This window comes from Penicillium hordei (genome assembly GCF_028827395.1).
Source record: "Penicillium hordei strain IBT 12815 chromosome Unknown utg000006l_segment0_segment0, whole genome shotgun sequence".
Lineage (NCBI taxonomy): Eukaryota > Fungi > Ascomycota > Eurotiomycetes > Eurotiales > Aspergillaceae > Penicillium > Penicillium hordei.
The window spans coordinates 3,133,417-3,152,169 of record NW_026623147.1 but is presented as its reverse complement, the minus strand read 5'-3'; the positions used below and the strand labels follow the sequence as shown (position 1 = coordinate 3,152,169).

At 49.3% G+C, this 18,753-nt stretch overlaps 8 protein-coding genes across 8 annotated transcripts; 3 read left to right on the top strand and 5 right to left on the bottom strand.

Annotated features, from left to right (window-relative positions):
• Positions 1–339: 339 nt before the first annotated feature.
• On the bottom strand, positions 340–4,844 carry N7537_011818 (uncharacterized protein; the record flags this gene model as incomplete). Its single annotated transcript, XM_056902872.1, has 3 exons — positions 340–2,004; positions 2,062–4,446; positions 4,527–4,844. The coding sequence occupies 3 exons, from the start codon at positions 4,842–4,844 to the stop codon at positions 340–342; spliced, it is 4,368 nt and encodes a 1,455-aa protein (XP_056748159.1).
• Positions 4,845–6,412: 1,568 nt separating this feature from the next.
• N7537_011817 (amino acid transporter) lies at positions 6,413–8,180 on the top strand (the record flags this gene model as incomplete). The annotated part of the gene is made up of 3 exons (XM_056902871.1): positions 6,413–7,489; positions 7,534–7,946; positions 8,039–8,180. 3 exons carry the CDS (start codon positions 6,413–6,415, stop codon positions 8,178–8,180), a joined length of 1,632 nt encoding a protein of 543 aa, XP_056748158.1.
• Positions 8,181–8,717: 537 nt separating this feature from the next.
• N7537_011816 (acetyl-CoA transporter) lies at positions 8,718–9,923 on the bottom strand (the record flags this gene model as incomplete). The annotated part of the gene is made up of 1 exon (XM_056902870.1): positions 8,718–9,923. The coding sequence occupies one exon, from the start codon at positions 9,921–9,923 to the stop codon at positions 8,718–8,720; it is 1,206 nt and encodes a 401-aa protein (XP_056748157.1).
• A 1,068-nt stretch (positions 9,924–10,991) lies between these two features.
• N7537_011815 (uncharacterized protein) lies at positions 10,992–11,763 on the bottom strand (the record flags this gene model as incomplete). Its single annotated transcript, XM_056902869.1, has 2 exons — positions 10,992–11,693; positions 11,740–11,763. 2 exons carry the CDS (start codon positions 11,761–11,763, stop codon positions 10,992–10,994), a joined length of 726 nt encoding a protein of 241 aa, XP_056748156.1.
• Positions 11,764–12,329: 566 nt separating this feature from the next.
• Positions 12,330–13,108, top strand: N7537_011814 (glutathione S-transferase family protein; the record flags this gene model as incomplete). The annotated part of the gene is made up of 3 exons (XM_056902868.1): positions 12,330–12,498; positions 12,558–12,720; positions 12,772–13,108. 3 exons carry the CDS (start codon positions 12,330–12,332, stop codon positions 13,106–13,108), a joined length of 669 nt encoding a protein of 222 aa, XP_056748155.1.
• A 584-nt stretch (positions 13,109–13,692) lies between these two features.
• Positions 13,693–14,971, bottom strand: N7537_011813 (TauD/TfdA dioxygenase family protein; the record flags this gene model as incomplete). The annotated part of the gene is made up of 6 exons (XM_056902867.1): positions 13,693–14,004; positions 14,061–14,132; positions 14,187–14,400; positions 14,452–14,510; positions 14,584–14,658; positions 14,726–14,971. The coding sequence occupies 6 exons, from the start codon at positions 14,969–14,971 to the stop codon at positions 13,693–13,695; spliced, it is 978 nt and encodes a 325-aa protein (XP_056748154.1).
• A 404-nt stretch (positions 14,972–15,375) lies between these two features.
• Positions 15,376–17,323, top strand: N7537_011812 (gamma-glutamyltransferase; the record flags this gene model as incomplete). The annotated part of the gene is made up of 4 exons (XM_056902866.1): positions 15,376–15,546; positions 15,712–16,614; positions 16,685–16,817; positions 16,872–17,323. Coding segments are annotated over 4 exons (1,659 nt in total), but the record flags the coding sequence as incomplete, so codon positions are not given.
• Positions 17,324–17,429: 106 nt separating this feature from the next.
• N7537_011811 (TauD/TfdA dioxygenase family protein) lies at positions 17,430–18,720 on the bottom strand (the record flags this gene model as incomplete). The annotated part of the gene is made up of 4 exons (XM_056902865.1): positions 17,430–17,552; positions 17,604–17,737; positions 17,797–18,532; positions 18,598–18,720. The coding sequence occupies 4 exons, from the start codon at positions 18,718–18,720 to the stop codon at positions 17,430–17,432; spliced, it is 1,116 nt and encodes a 371-aa protein (XP_056748152.1).
• Between the last annotated feature and the right edge of the window lie 33 nt (positions 18,721–18,753).

Sequence of the window (18,753 nt, the reverse complement as noted above, 5' to 3'; positions counted from 1 at the left end):
CTATTTCCACGGCAATACACGGCTATGATCTCATAGCTGTAGGTCGTGTTAGACTTTTGATGAGAGAGAAGAAACGAAGCGTACTCTATTGAGGGCCTGTTTGAGTCTACAAGAAAGTAGATGAGATCATGAAGGCACAATGTGAGGTATTGTGTAGTGTAGTGTAGATGTATAATATACATATATAGAAGGAAAAGGAAACTAGTATACCACTATGGGCGATAGATCATCTGATACATGGGAGATATTCAAACAAGACTAAGTTCTCAGAGAGGGAAAGAGAGAGAAAGGGGGGGGACAGCCATCATATAACTTTTTTTTGAGCGACAGAAATCTTCATTAATCACTTCGACCATGTCGAATAATATCTTTCACTAGCTCACTTTCTGTGTCTGCTTCAACCATTGCTCGAAAGACGCTGTGTTCTCTTGCCATCAACTCTGCGGGAGACCCGAATTCGGCGGTCCGCCCTTGTTGTAGCACAAGCACACGGTCGAAGTCAGCAATTGATTGCAGGCGATGAGCAATTGCCAGTATGGTAGTTTTTGGAAAGGCGGCCCTAATAGACTTTTGGATTAAACTATCGGTGACCTGATCAACCGAGGAAGTCGTCTCATCGAGTACCACGATGGGCGCTCGGGCGACAGTTGCCCGCGCAAGGCACAGCAACTGTCTTTGCCCTTGAGAGATATTTGAGCCTTCTGCCGTGATGGGGGTATCTAAGACCCCGCCTTGGTTATTGTCTTGGAACCCACCATTCCAAGGCCAGTGCACGGACTTGAGGGCCTCGTGGAGCTCGCAATCATCATGCTTCTCATAAGGATCCAAATTACTGCGGATAGTCCCAGAAAATAGAACAGGAGTCTGTGGAATGAGGGTAATATGGCGCCTCAGTGAGTCCAGGCTAACCTGGGTGATATCGATGCCGTCCACCATGACCATCCCTTGCTCAATATCGATAAACCTAGTTAAAGCCAAGGCGAGCGAGGATTTTCCCGCCCCAGTTCGCCCAATAATACCTATACGCTGTCTTGGCAACGCTTGGAAAGTGACACACTCGAGGACAGGCGGTAGTTCGGGTGCATAGCTTGCCCCAAGTCCTGTCACCTCGAGGCGACCTTCGGCCATCGGCAACTCGACGCAGTGAGCAGGGCTTTCATGTTCAGTTTCGATATTGCAATAGTCAAGCATCCGCTCCAAACTATTCAGATCCATCTCCAGACTGGTATACGAACTCAGTAAAGCGCTCAGATGACCGGCCAGTCTGATAGTGAAGCTGACAACAAACCCAACGCTGGGTGCATCCATACCGCCGACGAGGACAACCACGCCCGCGGTGGATGCAGAAAAGACCGCACCGATGAATCCCATACGGAATCCAACCCACTGGTCAAGGAGCCGTCGATGCCACACAGCTCGAGAGTACAGATCGATGTGATGGCAAGCAATGTCGCGATACCTTTCTGTGCGCCCAAAAGCCCGGATGGTAGTCAGGCCTGTGATGGCTGTCATGAAATGGTCAAATATGGGACTGAGTGCAATGCTCTCAAGCCGTTTGACTTCCCGTGTTGTCTTCAAGTAGTCGGCGGCATACCACAGGGTGAGCAATGAAATCGGTATGGCGCAAACGACGGAAACAGGGTTAACAACAATGGACGATGTGATAGCCATTATAGCGTTCAAAGCGAAAGCCAGAACAAGTCTTATGTCCTGGCCAATGCGTGTGTCCAATACAGCACAGTCAACCGAGAGCCGGTTGATTAGACTGCCAATCGGCGTCATGTCAAGCCAGCGCAACGGTGCCCGGAGAATGACATGCAGGAGTTGCTGGAAAAGCGTTTGAGATCCATGAAACGTCAACATAAGCACGACGTAGTTTCTAACGCTCCCCAAGATGACTGCAACGACGGATAAAAGAATGTAAAGATGGATAAACCCGATATTTTGGCCCCAACTTTGTGGTTCAACTTCGTCTTCCTGTGTCCACATCTTAATAACATATGCCTACATCCAGTCAGTCACGAATACCTGGCCATCAAAGCATATGTATTAATCACTTACCTGTCCCATCATTACTACTGATGCGACTACAAATAGCGCGCACACCAGGGCCCATGTGTATGAGTTGGCACACCACGCGATAAACCGGCGAATAATCTTCAGACTGGGTGCCCCCAGCTGTCGACTGGCTTCCTCCACTCCGGTACGACTGTGAGTCCCACTTTCTTTCGGTGGCTCTGTCGAGGGTGCAGCTGTGTCAGAATTGTCTTTGCTCGGCGAAAAAGGACATTCTTTGAGGAAATCATCCAGTCCATGCTGCTGGCTTTTGGAAACGTGGTAGGGGTGCTTCTGGATGGGATCCACCCAATGGGCTGAATACGATCCCTGTCCATCCAAGCATACAACATAGCTCGTGCCGCGCATGCATAGATCGACGTGGTAGGTAGCCAAAACGCAGGTTCTTCCCATTGCTAGCTTTCCATTCAAGGCAAAATCCACCAGATGGTGGGCGGTAGCCCCGTCCACCGCACTCAATACGTCATCCAAGATCAACACCGGCGAGTCTGAATATAGAGCGCGTGCTAGCGACAGCCGAGCCTTTTGTCCACCACTGAGGGAGACCCCGTTTTGACCCACGGCTGTTCTATCGCCTTCAACTAGCGTGTCGAGATCCGCTTCTAGGGCGCAAGCAAATAGAACCTCACGATACCGATCCCCGCGATATGGACTGCCGAAAAGAATGTTGTCTCTCAGAGTCCCGCCTTCAACCCACGGTTGCTGGGAAACATACGCCAGGGGCTCGCGGGGTGCTCTCACGGTACCATGACAGATATCACTTTCGCCCAAGATCGCTGCCAGCAGAAGGCTCTTACCACTACCAGTTCTTCCGGCAATGACTGTCCGTTTACCTCGAGGAAATGCCAAATGGACATCATGTAAATTAAAGGAATGACGAGCTCCAGGCCAACAAATTGTAGCATGGTCAAATTCGATCTGGCTTCCAGCAACGACGGGTGCTAATGGGCGTGTACCATCGAGATATTCGCGGAGACGATCCATCGATACAGCAGCTCCTGACCACATAATCAAGATGTCGGGAATATTGTTAAGGGCCCTCTCGAGCTGAGCCAGAAGGGTGACCGAAGTGAAGGCCGTGGAGGCGGAGAAATGCCCGGACAGCAGTGCATAGGTCGAAAATGTCACGGCCGACAACAGGATGGGCTCCGCGAGAAAGATGGAAGTCATGGCCACCTTCCAAAAAATGGCATTTGACTGGTGTTGGACTTCAATCGCTCGCAACCTGCGGATTCGCCCCTCCCATATGCCCTCCATGGCCAGAAATTTGACCAACCGGATTCCATGAAGGAGTTCTGTGAGCCTGCTTGTCTTCTGGTCTTGAGATTCTAGTACAGCGCCCTGAGCGGATGTGTATCTTCTCATCACAATATCGGAGAGTAATACAGTCGACAGTAGCGATCCAAGACCGGCAAGAACACTCAACCAACCTAGAAGGCGGATCAGCAGTATCGTGGCAATGACTGCTTGCAGGGGAATTTCCCATAGCTGATATATATTGCCAAGGAATTTAGAAATTTGCATTACATCCGTAGCCACAAGATTAATAACACTTGGAGCGGCTGGTATAACACTGTCGTCGGGTCCATTGGTCTTTTTCTTGGTCGGACCACCGCCTTGCGTGGCCTTGCCAAAGAGCGTCGCGGACAGCTGGGAAAAGACCCGTATCTGGATAATATTATCTGACAGCCACGATTTCCACATGTTCAATGAGCTCACAACTGCCATAGAAACCCCCAGAAGGGCAATCAAACCCATAGGGAGCATGCTCGTACTTTGATCTCCAGGTCCAGATTCTAGCACCCGTAACAGCTTGAGGAGACAAAATTGAGGCGCGAACGTAAACACGATGGAGATTGCAGACACAACCAGCTGACCTAGTATGGCATGTTTATGTGAACGAAGCAAAATATGCCACGGCCCAGTCCCTGATTTGGCAGCCGAAATCCTGGAAAAAGAGCCATAGAGCTTAGTTGCACGAGTGAGGTGGTCGAGCTCCGGAAGGTCTGTCAAGGCAATGTAATGGCTACATTTAATTTTTTGAATCAGATCCCCCGCCCAGGAGTAGGTCATACGGCTGATATAGGATGTGGCATGTTGGCGGTCCACGATTACTCCGTTGTGGTAGATATCTTGTGTCCTGGGAAGGACTAACCAGCATGGTGCGGCTAGAGTAGTTGCCGATATCTGGACACAAACAAACGGAAGAGATGTTGACGCTCGTCCTTCCGTCACCCATAGTATGTGTGAATATAGCCCCAGCACGATTATCGATATCAAGCAGCTTAAAGCAGCTCGAAGGCCCTTGTAATAGCTTCTGGTTGTTTCGGGATCGACAAGAACTGCTGCTGCTTGTGCGACGACCAAGATCTATATTGATGGTTCTATTAGCAACATATTTTCAATGCGTTCATCACTTGTGTTTAGGCAAAAGTCCGAGAAGTACATACCGACGTCACGCATTGCAGTAATTGAAACCGCAAGTTCTCCGCCGATCCAACCTCGACCAGAACGACTGACAATATTGATGTCAACACGGTGAGGCAAACGGCAAACTTCTCAGCCCAGCAGGGTGACCTTCGGCTGTCAGCGACCTTCTTTGTTTCCTCGTCGTCGGACTCGATGTCTATAACCACTGATGCTGGTGACCGACAGTGGGCTATGGAGAGACGATCGGTTATATCGTTCATGCCGAACATGGTCAAAACAGCCACCACACCTAGCCCACCCATGGCCGTCGGCACTAAAAAGTTTCGAATTTCGAGCATTGTCCGGGATGGTGCTCAAGGTTAGGGCCAGTTAAGTTTTGGGGTAGTGAGGACGCATACCCTCTCTTCAATTTAACTTTTCTCAGTCTTTGGGCTTGCTAGGGCATACATATGTGCAAAGCCCGAGTGTGTACCATATACCTTGGCTACTACAGGTAGCCACCAAATGTTTACCCCCTTCGGGCTCAATTGATATCAAATATTGACTAAAGAGGTTGTGACCAATATTCAAATGACATGCAGGGCGGCTCGATCAGTGAAGAGAATATGCTAGTATGCGGCTATGATCTTCGGGCCCCCATCGGCTTTCGGGTTGCCGGTATGCAACAAGGGATGATGTTGGTGGTCCCAAGGCCCTGGAATTGGCGGAACTCGAACGGCTGGATCATGGAGAGGTCCTCGCAGCTATAACGCAAGGTGGGGCCAATCTATTGAGACAACTTGTCAATAGAAAAAGCGAGATCACTCCAAATAACTTCGGTTGACATATATGCTGCTCTTGGGGGTTTAGTGGTGTATACTTCAATCTGCTAGAAATCGTGACATCTCATTTTCGAGACACCCTGGAGTGAGGACCGTCATATTCACGAGGAGGATTTATCTCCCGATGCGTCCGCAATAGAGTTTTTACCAGAGCTACCCTGTCCGCTGCGCATACCTGTCTAATATTGCTTACGAGGCTGAAAAGAATATTGATCGTGTATGTAGCACAAACTTATACTATATAGGTCGGCAAGCGAGATGGGGGGTTCCACTGATCTCATCCGAAGCAATTGAGCTCAGGCTTACACCCTGATCGTTCCCGCTCGGTGATCCTCAATTTATTGGTATATTCTGCATGAAGTTAAAAGGATACCTTGCTGATGGGTAAGAAGGACAGAGAATGTGTACGTGTAGATCCATATATATCTTTGTACAACATACAATGCGAATACGCATATCTGGTCTAGGATAGGGGTTAAGGCAAGTCACAAAATAAACAAGTGCCAGAAAAAATACTATTATAACAAATCAAATCATCCCGTGACCTTGCAGTCATGATTATCAGGAGATTTATTGTACTGTGTTCTATTTTTACTGATCGTGGCTGATGCACCCCGGATCCAATACCAAGATATGTGGAAGGAATAGTTATGCTACCTCCTCCGTACTCCGTCCAATAATACACACTCGGGGGTTCAGGGATCTCCACGATACAGTTACGTTTGGGCAATACAAATAAATGCCACGGCGTGCATTAAAATGATTAAAATGATATCATCGTGCTTCTAGGAGCACGGTCGTCGGCCCATCTCTGTCGTTTAGGATTGGGTTATCACATTCCTTCAATTTCCGATGGCTTTGACTCACTCGGTCCCCTGCACGCCCTTCAAACTTGCATAAGACCATTCGGTGAGTATTTTTCCCTCTATCGCAAAGATGACCACTGCATAGTCCACTTGCTCTAACCGGTGAGCAAAAGAAAAGATAAAGAAGCAAAAAAACAAATAATTTAATAGCCACCCAGCTAGGAAGACTCGATTTACGAACCAAAAAGGAAAGAAAAAGAAAGAAAGAAAGCTACTACTATGAATGAGAGACATCAACATATTCCGGCTTCGTCCGCGAATTCCTTTCTTCCGGAGGAGCAAAGATCTCTCCTGGTTCATCCTACTTTGAACAGCGACATTATCGAGGAAGACACGCAGCCTGAACGCGCTGCTCATGGTCAAAATGTCTCTTGGCTCTCCGCTTATATGCTTATCATATCTCGCATGGTCGGATCGGGTGTTTTTGCGATGCCCGGAGTTGTGACCCAGACGGCCGGCAGCGCGGGCATGGCGCTGTGTGTTTGGATCATGGGGGCCATCATAACAGTGTGTGGAACTGTCATTTCCCTTGAATATGGGTGTATGCTGCCACGAAGTGGGGGCGATAAGGTCTATCTGGAATTCACGTATCGACGGCCGCGTTGGCTCATGTCCACTATCATTGCTGCCCGCGCCGTTCTACAGATGATGACTGCCAATAACTGCATTATCTTTGGGGAATATCTGGTATATGGCATATCTCCGGAGTCTTCTGACTGGGCTCGTAAGGTAGCCTCGCTGGGTTTGTTGTTGGGCTGTGCCCTAATCCACGGCTTCTTCCTCCGCCTCGGAATACAGATACAAAATACTCTCGGCTGGTGTAAAATCGGTCTGATGGTCCTTGTCGCTCTAACAGCCATGATCACCGTGTTATATAGGAGCACCGGCTCATCTTCCCAACTCCCTTCGGACTTTGTGGTCGCATCTCCCCAATCACCGGGACCATGGGAAGGCTCAAACTGGGGCTTTGAGGTTTTGTCCCTGGCATTGTTCAAAGTACATTACGCCTACGCGGGCGTAGAAAATGCAAATAACGTCCTGAACGAGATACGGGACCCTGTCCGCATGTTGAAACGAGTGATTCCACTGGCTATCCTCAGCGTGTGCTTTCTCTACATTCTCGTCAATATCGCATTTTTCATGGTCCTGCCGCTAGACGATCTGAAGCACAGTGGGGAGATGGCAGCGGCATTATTTTTTCGCACGCTGTTTGGGAATCGCCTTGGAGGCGTGTTGATGCCCATACTGATTGCCATCTCTGTGGCCGGAAACGTCATGGTCGGCATTTTCAGCATGGTGTGTCTTTCAGATTTTGGTTTAAATCAACATTGCTAATGCAGCCTATCGCGCAGTCGAGATTAAATCAAGAGATCGCACGCCAGGGCTTCCTTCCCCGAATTTTCGCCTCCTCTAGGCCGTGCAATGCACCGCTGGGCGGCGTGATTGTGAATTTGGTTCCTTCGGCGTGCATTATCCTCATGATGCCATCCAAGGATACCTACTCTTTTATCTTGAGTGCTGAGGGGTATTCTGGTCAGTTTGTAAGTGTTGGCCTGGCGGCCGGGCTGCTGTGGCTGCGACGTACAAGACCAGATCTCCCCCGTCCATTCCGCGCGTGGCTGCCCTTGGTCTGGTTTCGGTTGGGTTTGTGCGTCGTCATGGCCTTGGGCCCATTCATGTCCCCTAAAGATGAACAAAAGCCAGGTCAGCCTCAACCGTGGCGCGGAGCATACGCGCTTGTTGGGATTGCAATGTACGTATCTCCACATATTCCACCGCCACGGATGAAGACAAATATCAAAGAAAGGATTGGAAAAATGCTAAAATACAACTTTGAGTATACAGAATTGCCACCGCGGCCCTATATTGGCTCACCTGGGCAAGGATATTACCTCACTGGAAGAATTACGCCTTACAAGAACAGAGTGGAATCTTAAAGGATGGTACGACTTATAAAAAGATTGTCCATATCCCTCGCGACGAATAGAGTTCAGAACTAGGGAGAAGTGTATTGTCGCAACTGATTGAGAGTACATATTTAGTTGATTTTAGCTGTCCACGTATAACAGTGAACATATCCTATTAGACAGATTCAATGCAGAATAACGAAGGTTCTAACCCTAAGTGAATATTCAGATTTTGAGTGTGTACTATTCCCAGAGTATATTCATCAAAGCATGGCCGTTTCAAGATGCCGTTGATTACGTTATTTGCCACTCTGTCAATGGTAATTTCTGCAGAAAAAGAACTGTTGGCCGGATGAATAGAAAGAAAAGAATAGTTCCAACCATAACACAGAGAATATTGACAATATGATATCCGTCCCCGACCACCTGACAAGATTGTGTGGCAACTTTAAGCGCAATGTCTCCGGGAACAATAACTGGCCCGCAGCTTGTCACCTCAGTTAGATCGATCAGGAACATCACTAGCGAGCGAGGAATGGTTTTACCCATATTTTGGGCTCTAATCGTACGTCAGTTTCAGATATCGCTCCGGCAGGCGCTACGTAGGATATAGAGACTTACGTTGCCAACAGTGTGAGGTAAGTGCTTCCGAATGCTGGGTCGGATACTTGCAGGTGGAATGTGAGAAAGGACACGAACATAATGGTAGCTGTACTAGTTGAACAAGCGTGCTCTACCACCACCAGGGCGAAAAGCAAAGGGTGATTTGGGTCTCGGGGCCCAGAATTTAAAGCGATAATAAGTTGTGCTAGAAGCACGGCAATTGTACGGCCAACAAATGCCCAACACCAGAGTTCAAGGGGGCGAAATTTGACACAGAGGAATTTCGTGCTGTACGAGCTCAGCATGTCCATGACGAGATCAATTGTAGATACGATGGCTAGGTTGGCTTCCCCAAAGCCCTGGTCCAATAGCTTGAGGTTGGTGGCGGCATCGTGCGCTTCAAAGGAGATTTGAGAGAGAAGATGCACTAGGGTGGTCATTAGAAGTGGCTTCAGACCAAATAATTCCAACGTCCTCTTATACGCGGCCTTGACTGACATTGTCTGCCGCTCCTGGCCCGGGAAAATGACCTCAGGCGTACTTAGCACACAAGGGAGCGCGAGCCCCAAATTGATCAAAGCACAGAATGTCACGAAGCCCGACAATAGGTGATCAATACCATTGGGTGTTTGTGCTTGGGGTGGACTGTCAGACCGGAGCGACGCAATCCATAAGAACGCCGAGTACGAGAAGAATTCACCCAGCACCATACCCAGATGATGAGTGATCGAGACGTGGTGGGCATGGTCCCGAGAAAACAGTTCCAGAGCCCATCCGTCCGCTGCAGCGCCCTGGGTGGCACTGGCTAACACAACCACCAACAGTATAGTTACGACGAGCACCACTCCAGCATTTGCTGACAATATCATCTTCATAAACAAGGGCATATTCAACCCCAGTATCAGCAGACTCAACCCTGAAATGACCAGCGCTGGAACAATCCAACCCTTTCGGTGGCCCAGTTGCCGATTCCTCATGGCGTCGATTAATGGACTCCATAACGCTTTCAATGAATATGGATAAAGCGCGATGGAGAAGAGACCATTTCGCCCATAGGAGAGTCTCTCTCTGAGCACAACTGGGAAGGTGCCCCCAACCAAGCCTGCAATGACCCCTTGGCTGAAGTATAGGAGGAAGAGAAGGGTCATGTTCCTCCAGTAAGTCCATTGCCTCGTGTCATGGCCCTGGCCAATTGGGGAGAGCACTTGGTCATGTTGCATGGTCTTAGGGGTTGATTCCTCAAACCCGCTGGTTGCTCCTAGTTCGAATTCTCTGGGTATAGTGTGAACATGCGTACATCCATTCGAACTGTTAAGGGATGAGTAGATATTGTCACGGGTCAGAGCGCTCGGGATGCAATCATGTTGACTACCATGTTAAGAAGGTTTTCCCGAATGTAACCTTCAAACAGGACTTTTCCTGTTCCTCTTCAGCCAGCCACAAGTACATCGCTATGACCATGCGGGTGAGAATCGAGATAGATAGGAATATCCACATTGCATGCAGCTGGATAATGTAAAAGTATCGTAATACAGTGTATTACCAAGTGGGGATATAATACCAGCTAGTAAGAAAACAAAACGGCGTATACGAGGTTATATCGACTTGGGCCAATCACGGTGCGCAGAGACTTCATCGACTTTTTAAAGTTTCTACTCGATCAGGGGAAGAGAGGGGAACGTTTTACTTCCGAAGTTAGCGATATAGAATTCCAAAGAGGGCCGGATCCTTGTAGATCTGGCCGCCAAGGCGAGATACATAAACTTTGGCTACCCTATCGCGCATGAGACTAATAGAGCAGAGAGGAAGAGATGCACAGTAGCGATGCGCGCTCCAGGCGAGGTTAGACCTACGTGGCAGTAGCACCGGAAGACTGACTCTCTCATGCTCAGTGACGCAAATGGCGCCCCGACCCCTCAGGATGGATTCCAAACACGAAAACAATCGCTGTTGATCTTCGAGCCATCTATAGGAACCAGTTGATGAGTTGGGGGACTGAGTATTACTATGCATCGTAAACTGAGACTGCACAGTCAGGAGAGGGGGGAGGGGAGCGCTATCCGAAAAGAGCGGGATATATATATACTCCATATGGTCCGCAAAAATGTATATAACGGAACACATCTCTTGTGTCTTATAAGTCGATATTGATAAAGTTATCAGAAATTTGAACAGACTTAATTGTTCAAGCATCTTCACTCCTATATCACAGAACTATGCATTTCACAAAGGTTCTTTCCATTCTTGCCTTTGCTGGTAGCAGCGTTGCTGCACCAACCGGTATGTGTCTACTCTAGTCTGCCTTTGCTTCTACGTTTTACTAACTTGAAACGAAAGTCCGTCGAGACGTTGTTGGGGAGGGCAGCTACGCACGCGAAGTTGTTGGCGAAGGAAGCTATGCTCGCGATGTCGTTGGCGAGGGCAGTTATGCTCGTGACGTTGTGGGTGAGGGCAGTTATGCTCGTGACGTTGTGGGTGAGGGTAGTTATGCTCGTGACGTTGTGGGTGAGGGCAGTTATGCTCGCGATGTCGTTGGCGAGGGGAATTATGCTCGCGATGTCGTTGGCGAAGGAAGCTATGCCCGCGATGTCGTTGGCGAAGGAAGCTATGCTCGCGATGTCGTTGGTGAAGGAAGCTATGCTCGCGATGTTGTTGGTGAGGGCAGTTATGCTCGCGATGTCGTTGGCGAGGGCAGTTATGCTCGTGACGTTGTGGGTGAGGGCAGTTATGCTCGCGATGTCGTTGGCGAGGGCAGCTATGCTCGCGATGTCGTTGGTGAAGGAAGCTATGCTCGCGATGTCGTTGGTGAAGGAAGCTATGCTCGCGATGTCGTTGGTGAAGGAAGCTATGCTCGCGATGTTGTTGGCGAGGGCAGTTATGCTCGCGATGTCGTTGGTGAAGGAAGCTATGCTCGCGACGTTGTTGGCGAAGGAAGCTATGCCCGCGGCCAGAAATAGTGGAACCAACAATAGAACTACCGGAGCAACCTGCTACTATGCTCTGGATAGATTATTATTGTCACAACTAGGCATATACAAATTTGAATAGTTCCTCATTCATAGGTCTATGTATCCTATTAACCATTGAATGAAATCCCATTTCGGAAACTCTCAATGAGAACTATTATGACTTGAGTAAAACTTCCTAGATTCCATAATACTGCGCAATTACTACACTTCTACGGCTTATCTCACGGCATTTACGTAAAACATCAAGGATAACTAGATATCTCGATTTGGGCTCACCAGACAATTTACAAGAGGGGAAATGGGGGTAGGCTTCAGTATTGGCCTCAAGGAAATTAAGGAGAAGCAACTCGTAGATGCACTAGATCCAACCTAGAAATGATCGCTGCATGTCCGTCTATCTCTATACAAGCACGAAGTGGGGATAGGTTGCTATCAGATACATCAGGTAGCCACGGGCTACGTTGCATATTGTCCCCTCATTCCCTTGGACCCCAGGTGGTCATTGCGACTGGGGGCTATAAGTTATTAGCCAGCCCTTTGTGTTTGCCTTGTTCTGCACCAATTTTCCTATTCCCTCATATCTTCCTGTGTAGTTGGCATTCGAGGAAATCTCCAATTCTCCCCAGGTGCACATACATCGTGATTTTGTTCTTCAACATGGCACAGAACCCCAACATTCTTCTCTATACCGGAAAGACAGGCCCGGGAACCCCCAACGGCCGCAAGGTCTCTATTATGCTGGAGGAGCTAGGACTTCCCTACGAGATATACAATCTCAGTATCCCCGATGACGAGCAAAGATCGGAATGGTACTTGAAAATCAATGGTAAGACCTTGATCTACCTGCACTATTTTTCCTTGCAGTATGTAACGTAGTCTATTTAGCAAGTGGTAGAATACCCACGATCATCGACCGAACCGAACCTGACCACCCAGTTACCGTAACCGAATCGGCAGCCATCATGCTGTACTTGGAGAGCAAGTACGGAAAGATGGAGTTCTCCTATCCGCACGGGACGACTGAGTACTGGTCCATGATGGAATGGATGTATGATTCCCTTTTCTAATCGTCCTGAAACGGAGGGCTGACTGGCACCAGCTTCTTCCAAATGAGCAACATCGGGCCAATGCAGGGCCAATTCAACCATTTCAATGTCTATGCACCGGAAAAAGTTCCATATGCCATACATCGGTACAAAAACGAGACCCTACGGTTATATTCTATTATCAATCGACACTTGGCACAGTCGTCCTCGGGATGGTTGGTGGGTGACAAGTGTACGATTGCGGATTTGATCAACTTCACTTGGATCCATATTGCGGAGTTCAGTGGAATCAAGCTGGATGAAATGCCCGAGTTTCGGCCTCTGGCAGAGTGGCGTGCCCGGATTTCTGCCAGGGACGGAGTGAAGAAAGGGTGGGCTGTGCCCTCTTAGATCATGTTCCATTGCAGTTTCACTAAATTGGAATCTACATTTCCGTCGAGGCGGGTATTTCCTAGAGTCCAGACTTTTAGTGATGATCAATCGTATTTAAATGCAATGCTCGCTTTTACCTACTTTCACTTAAGTTTCTGTAGAGATTTCCACAGACTTCTGTTCTACGTATTTCACCTTGCTCAGTGTAACAAACGGTTTTTTTTTTTTAATTTTAGATGTCAATCTATCTCTTAGCTGTCTATGTACTGGACCTCTTCTTCCCTAGCTTCTCATCTCCCTCTGTCCTTCTCCCCGTCTCCCCGTCTGCCCCTCCCCCCTTTCTCTCTCTCTCTCTCATCAGCATCTACAGTCAGCACATCCTTATTTCCATTTCAGCTTCGTATCACTATTCCCTAATACACCAGGGGTTACAGCGTATGTTGTAAGCTAACAGAAATCAAACCACATTGATACAATTAAACCAAATTGATAGAAAGATGACTTTCAGTTTTAATAATTTGTAGCGGACCTAATCCAAGCGATTGTGGAGATGCTCATACTCATACTAAGATAAAGAGCTCACCGACTCGATTCACCCTTCACTACATTTCCAAAGTTCGGCTATTGGGGTCATAAAATGGCCTCTCACCGTACACCGAGCAACGTTTCCCCTCCCTCGTGCTTTTCTCATAGCCCCCTGGTATTGGTCGATGGGTGACAATTCGATTATCCCAAAATGCCACACTACCAGCAGTCCAGTGCCATCGTACGCTCAAATCATCGGCCTCATGTAGGTGTTCACGTAAAAAGTTCAACGTGTGTGCCGATTCCTGTGCCTTGAGCTCCGGAATGTGTGTTGTGTAGACTGGGCTATAATAGAGAGACTTCAATTTAGTGACTGGATGGGTTCGAACCTAGGAAAATTGGTGAGTTTGTCTCTTGCAAAAACACATAAATCAAAGAAACTTACTAGAGGATGTTCCCATCGGCCAGGTAAGGTCTTCATCGATCGACCTCTGTTGATGGCGTTCACAAAAACATGCTAGATCCATGGCATTAGCTGGTTGAAATATTGAGGTGTCGGAAGCTGGCTTACCTCCGATGTGTGGGTGGCATGGAGCCCTTCAAGGAGTTTCTGGTATGGCTTGCTCAACTGGCTGAACAGCGCGTACTGACTGACAAAAATAGTATCACCGCCCGTCTCAGGGGTCCGGACCATTCTGAGTAATGTGTAAGACGAGGGATTGGGTTGAAAAGAGAGGTCCGAATGGAATTGACCGGAGTTGGTGCCCTCATACGACCGAATATCCCTAGAACAATTTCAGTGAAGTCCGTAGGAAGTGGGTCGGACCTCTGTTTACGTGTCTCTGCCAACAATCGTGACGTGACGAGGATCAGACTGATTTGGCTCTTGATTGACCTGCAAGGTCGGTATTAATGGGCCTCTCTGGTCATTGATTGTATCTGGCAAGCCGATCTGGAATGAGACATACCGGACCAAAATGCTTAATGAATTCGTATTGACCGTCCGAGTCTAACTTCTGGTCCCGTAAGAAAACGACTCCTCGCTACATGCCAGACCACGACGCTTGTCAGATGTTTCGAATTGAATTTTAGAGAGGGTAGAAGTCGAACCTCTGCAGCTAACAGGGCCAAGTCATCCTTTTGCTCAACATCGAGCTGATCCAACTGAATTCCTACTAGCTCTGTCCCGACATAGGGCGTCAGGGGAATGACCTGGGCTGCCTTTGAGAGCAATCGTCGCTTCTCCGGATCAGCGTATGTCCCTCGATCCTCTGTAATGTCCAATGGTGTTGGTAGAGGGATCTCTGGCTTGAAGGATAAGACCGTCTCGGTGATTCCGCTGTGAATAAAGGCCATAATGAGATTTAGTTCGAATGAGCATATGCCTTTCCTTCTGATTGTATGTAACAGCGATTCCGTCTGCTTTTCGACCAAATTTATTTTGTAATCTCGAGGGATGCTTCAGTTGGAAGACGATCTTTGCCGAGTCAAGTATAGAAAATGTGCTCCGTGCATTACAATAAATTGCGGTATCATTCAATTCATCACCAAAAATAACCCGTGACTCTGCACGTCTGCAAATATCTCTGCATCTGTATGCACTATTGAAGGACTGTGCTCGTTGCTCGTCAAATGACGTGTTTCGTTGGCCTGGCACTTCCAACTTTACCTCTTCCACCCTGTGCCGCCCTCTTTTTTCATTTTGATGCTCCAGCGCGTTCACCATAGATCCCGTCTCTAAATCCCGTCACACTGTCCATATGTTGGTTTCCTACTTGGCCCTCCTTCTCTGGGCATCAGTGGCGCAATGGATCGATTTTATGAAACCCTGCTCTCGGAAGCATTGGCAGGCCGCTGCCAGTAGTGAAGTTGATGTCTGTACACAGATAGGTTTGGACTTGAGTGGTCAAGGGGGCAATGCGGCAGATATGGTGAGAAATGACCCTTGATTGGTGAGTGGTACTAATGATGACAGGCCGTGGCAATGGCATTTTGCTTGGGCGTGGTGGGCATGTATCACAGTGGGTATGTTATACTCCGTACTTTTTTTTTTCTAGTTTCTTTCTTCTTGACACCTACTCCCACTGCAATTCTAGCTGACCGACTCTCTTGCGATCAGCATTGGCGGCGGCGGATTTGCTTTGATACGGACCCCCGCAGGCAACAGCGAGGTCGTAGATTTTCGAGAGGAGGCCCCAGCACAGGCGCATCGAGACCTATTCGACGGACGCCCAGACGCTCGCGTAGTGACGGGCCTTGCAGTAGCTGTCCCGGGTGAGCTGCGCGGGCTGCAGACGATCCACACTCGCCACGGACAGCTACCATGGAGCGATGTCGTGGCCCCTGCAGTGCACCTAGCGCGCAGGGGATTCGAAGTGTCAGCCGACCTTGTGCGTTTCATGGAAGGAGCGATTGAGGGCCGCGACGATTTCTTCTTGACTGAACCATGGGCGGAGGACTTTGCCCCTGATGGACCCCGCGTCACCGTGGGGAGTACCATGACCCGTCACCGATATGCTGACACGCTCGAGAAGATCGCTACTCTAGGGGCCGATGTGTTCTACACGGGGCCCATGGCCCAATCAATGGCTGGATCAGTTCGTGATGCTGGGGGCATCCTCACGGCCGACGACCTGTCCCAGTACCGCGTGGTGATCCGAGAGCCAGTTGAGGTGTCCTACCGTGGCTTCATTCTACGCAGCTGCCCCAGCCCGGCTGGCGGGCCAGTAACGCTGTCCATATTGAAGACACTCGAGGGATTCGACCCCGCAGCCCAGGCCGGTTTTAATGTGTCTTGTCATCGTCTCAACGAGGCCTTTCGTTTTGGCTTCGGCGCCCGCACCCAGCTAGGGGATCCGCGATTCACCACTGAGGTGCGGCAGCGAGAGGAGGCCATTCTGACCGACACGTATGCTACTTATGTGCGTTCCAACATTTGGGACGGAACTACGCGACCACGAGATGTCTATAATCCCAGCCAACAGCAGATTACCACGTCGGTGAGTGGATCCTTTTTGACTTCATTGTGCCCGGTATCTGTGAATTCCACTCATGCGCTACGGAAAACAGGCGGGCACTACACACCTGGTTGCGGCCGACCATAGCGGTCGAACAGTGTCCTTGACATCCACGGTGAATAGGTACTTTGGCTCGCATGTCATGGACAACCAGACGGGGGTGATTTTCAATTGTCAGATGCAAGGTTCGTGAACCCTTCTTACCCAGCACTTGGAGGCTATCTAACTAAGTCAAACAGATTTTGCACTTCCCAGTGCGCCCCGATCTCCGGCTGGCCCTCCGGCCAACGAGATTCATCCTGGCCAGCGTCCATTATCGTCGGCGTCCCCTCTCATTATCGAATATCCCAACGGAACGCTCTTCCTTAGTATGGGCGCTGCCGGAGGACCCAAGATCATTACGACTTTGGTGCAAATCATCCAGCATGTGTTGGATGGCCAGTTTTCCCTCGTCGATGCCTTGGCGGCTGCCCGTATGCACGACTCACTTACGCCTAATCAGACATTGCTGGAGATACCAGGCTACGGCACTCAAGGGTTCAGCAATGAAACGGCAGAATTCCTACGTTCGGTGGGTCATCAAATTGGCTACATCGTGCCAACCAAGAGCGCCGCCCACATTGTTGGCTGGAGTGCGGATGGCCGCTTGGAGGCCGCAGCAGATCCAAGGCATGCACGAGGAGGGGCTGGAGTACGTAGATTATGAGAATATATGAAATGAAACACATTTTTATCTTTTACTAAATCTCGGGGATTGTGTAATCAAATACATCTCTCACTGCTAGGTCGGAATACCATTAGTGGGATACACTTTCAAAGGGCGTTTCAAAAGGCCGCTCGGCCTGGGGTGTAATTCGCGCCAAGTGCCGGCGTTCCTGGCTCGCCCAATCAAAGATGGCCGAATGGGCTGTTGAACGGTTCTGGAGGGCAGTTAGCGATAAGCAGAGTATGGGATCGTATGAGAAACCCACATCCCACAGAACGACCATGCGCGGCTCCCAGTGGAGGCGGAGTTGAAAGTCTGCACCAGAAAGGGTGTGTTGGTAAAGGAAGTTGAGCAGCATGTCGCTCTCTTCGCGCTTCATGCCGACGATGTGTCGCGAGACTGGGTAGGTCAGATGGCATATTTCAGGTGAAACCAGATCAACACAGGGAGAAACGTACATTGTTTATTCACAAAAAGCGCCTTTTCACCCGTGACGGGATGTGTTCGCACAAGCGGATGAACCGTCTCGATCGGTTCTCTGCGCAAGATGCCACCTTTCTTGCGGTTATACTCGCCCTGTTGAACGGCAGAGTGGACCACTTGAAGGCCATGAAGCCGTTGCTGGAAGACTGGGGACAGGCGGCGGTAGGCCTCGGCCTGGTCGGAGAAGAGCGTATCACCACCAGACTCGGGGATCTCCAGGTTATACATTATGGTTGTACCCGGAGGTTGCTGTTCGTAGGTGACATCCGAGTGCCAGGCCACCGAGCTAGTGCGGCCTTCGAAAAAGCCTTCAAAGCTGGAGTCTCCGGCTCCCCGGTGGGCGATTTGGATCTCGGGGTATTTGTCTGGACTTCCATTGGTAGGATGGATGTGATGTCGACCAAAATGGCTACCCCAGGCCAGCGCATCGGGGATCGGTAGATCTGCAAAATCTTGATTGCAAAATATGACCACTTTTCGTTGCGCGACGAGGAGAGCCAGGTCATTTTTGGCAGCAGCGCTCAGCCCCCGGATCTGGAGTGAACCGTGTACTTTGGTACCGATCGTGGGGGTCAAGTGCTCAAGTGTACAGTGGGTTGATAGAAGATTAAAAAGCTTCGGGTCGGCGTCAAGGCCTGGATCACGGTGCTCGAATGGCTGGAGTGGAGGATACTTTTGTTCGTGGCTCCAAGTTGGGAGATAATGAGGATACTACAATTTAAGACCATGAGCCGACGGCATCAATAGAAAGGGCGGTGCATGTTGTATTTTCTCACGCTAGCAGAAGGCCACTTTTCATTTCCATTTATCTCTACCTCATGATTAAACTCGCGTGGGCCAGGTAGCAAATTGCCGGTTTTTGGCTGGAGAGGAGACTGTTGCACGTGGGTAGAAGACATTGGAGATAAAAAAAAAAGGGATCACTTTGCGTG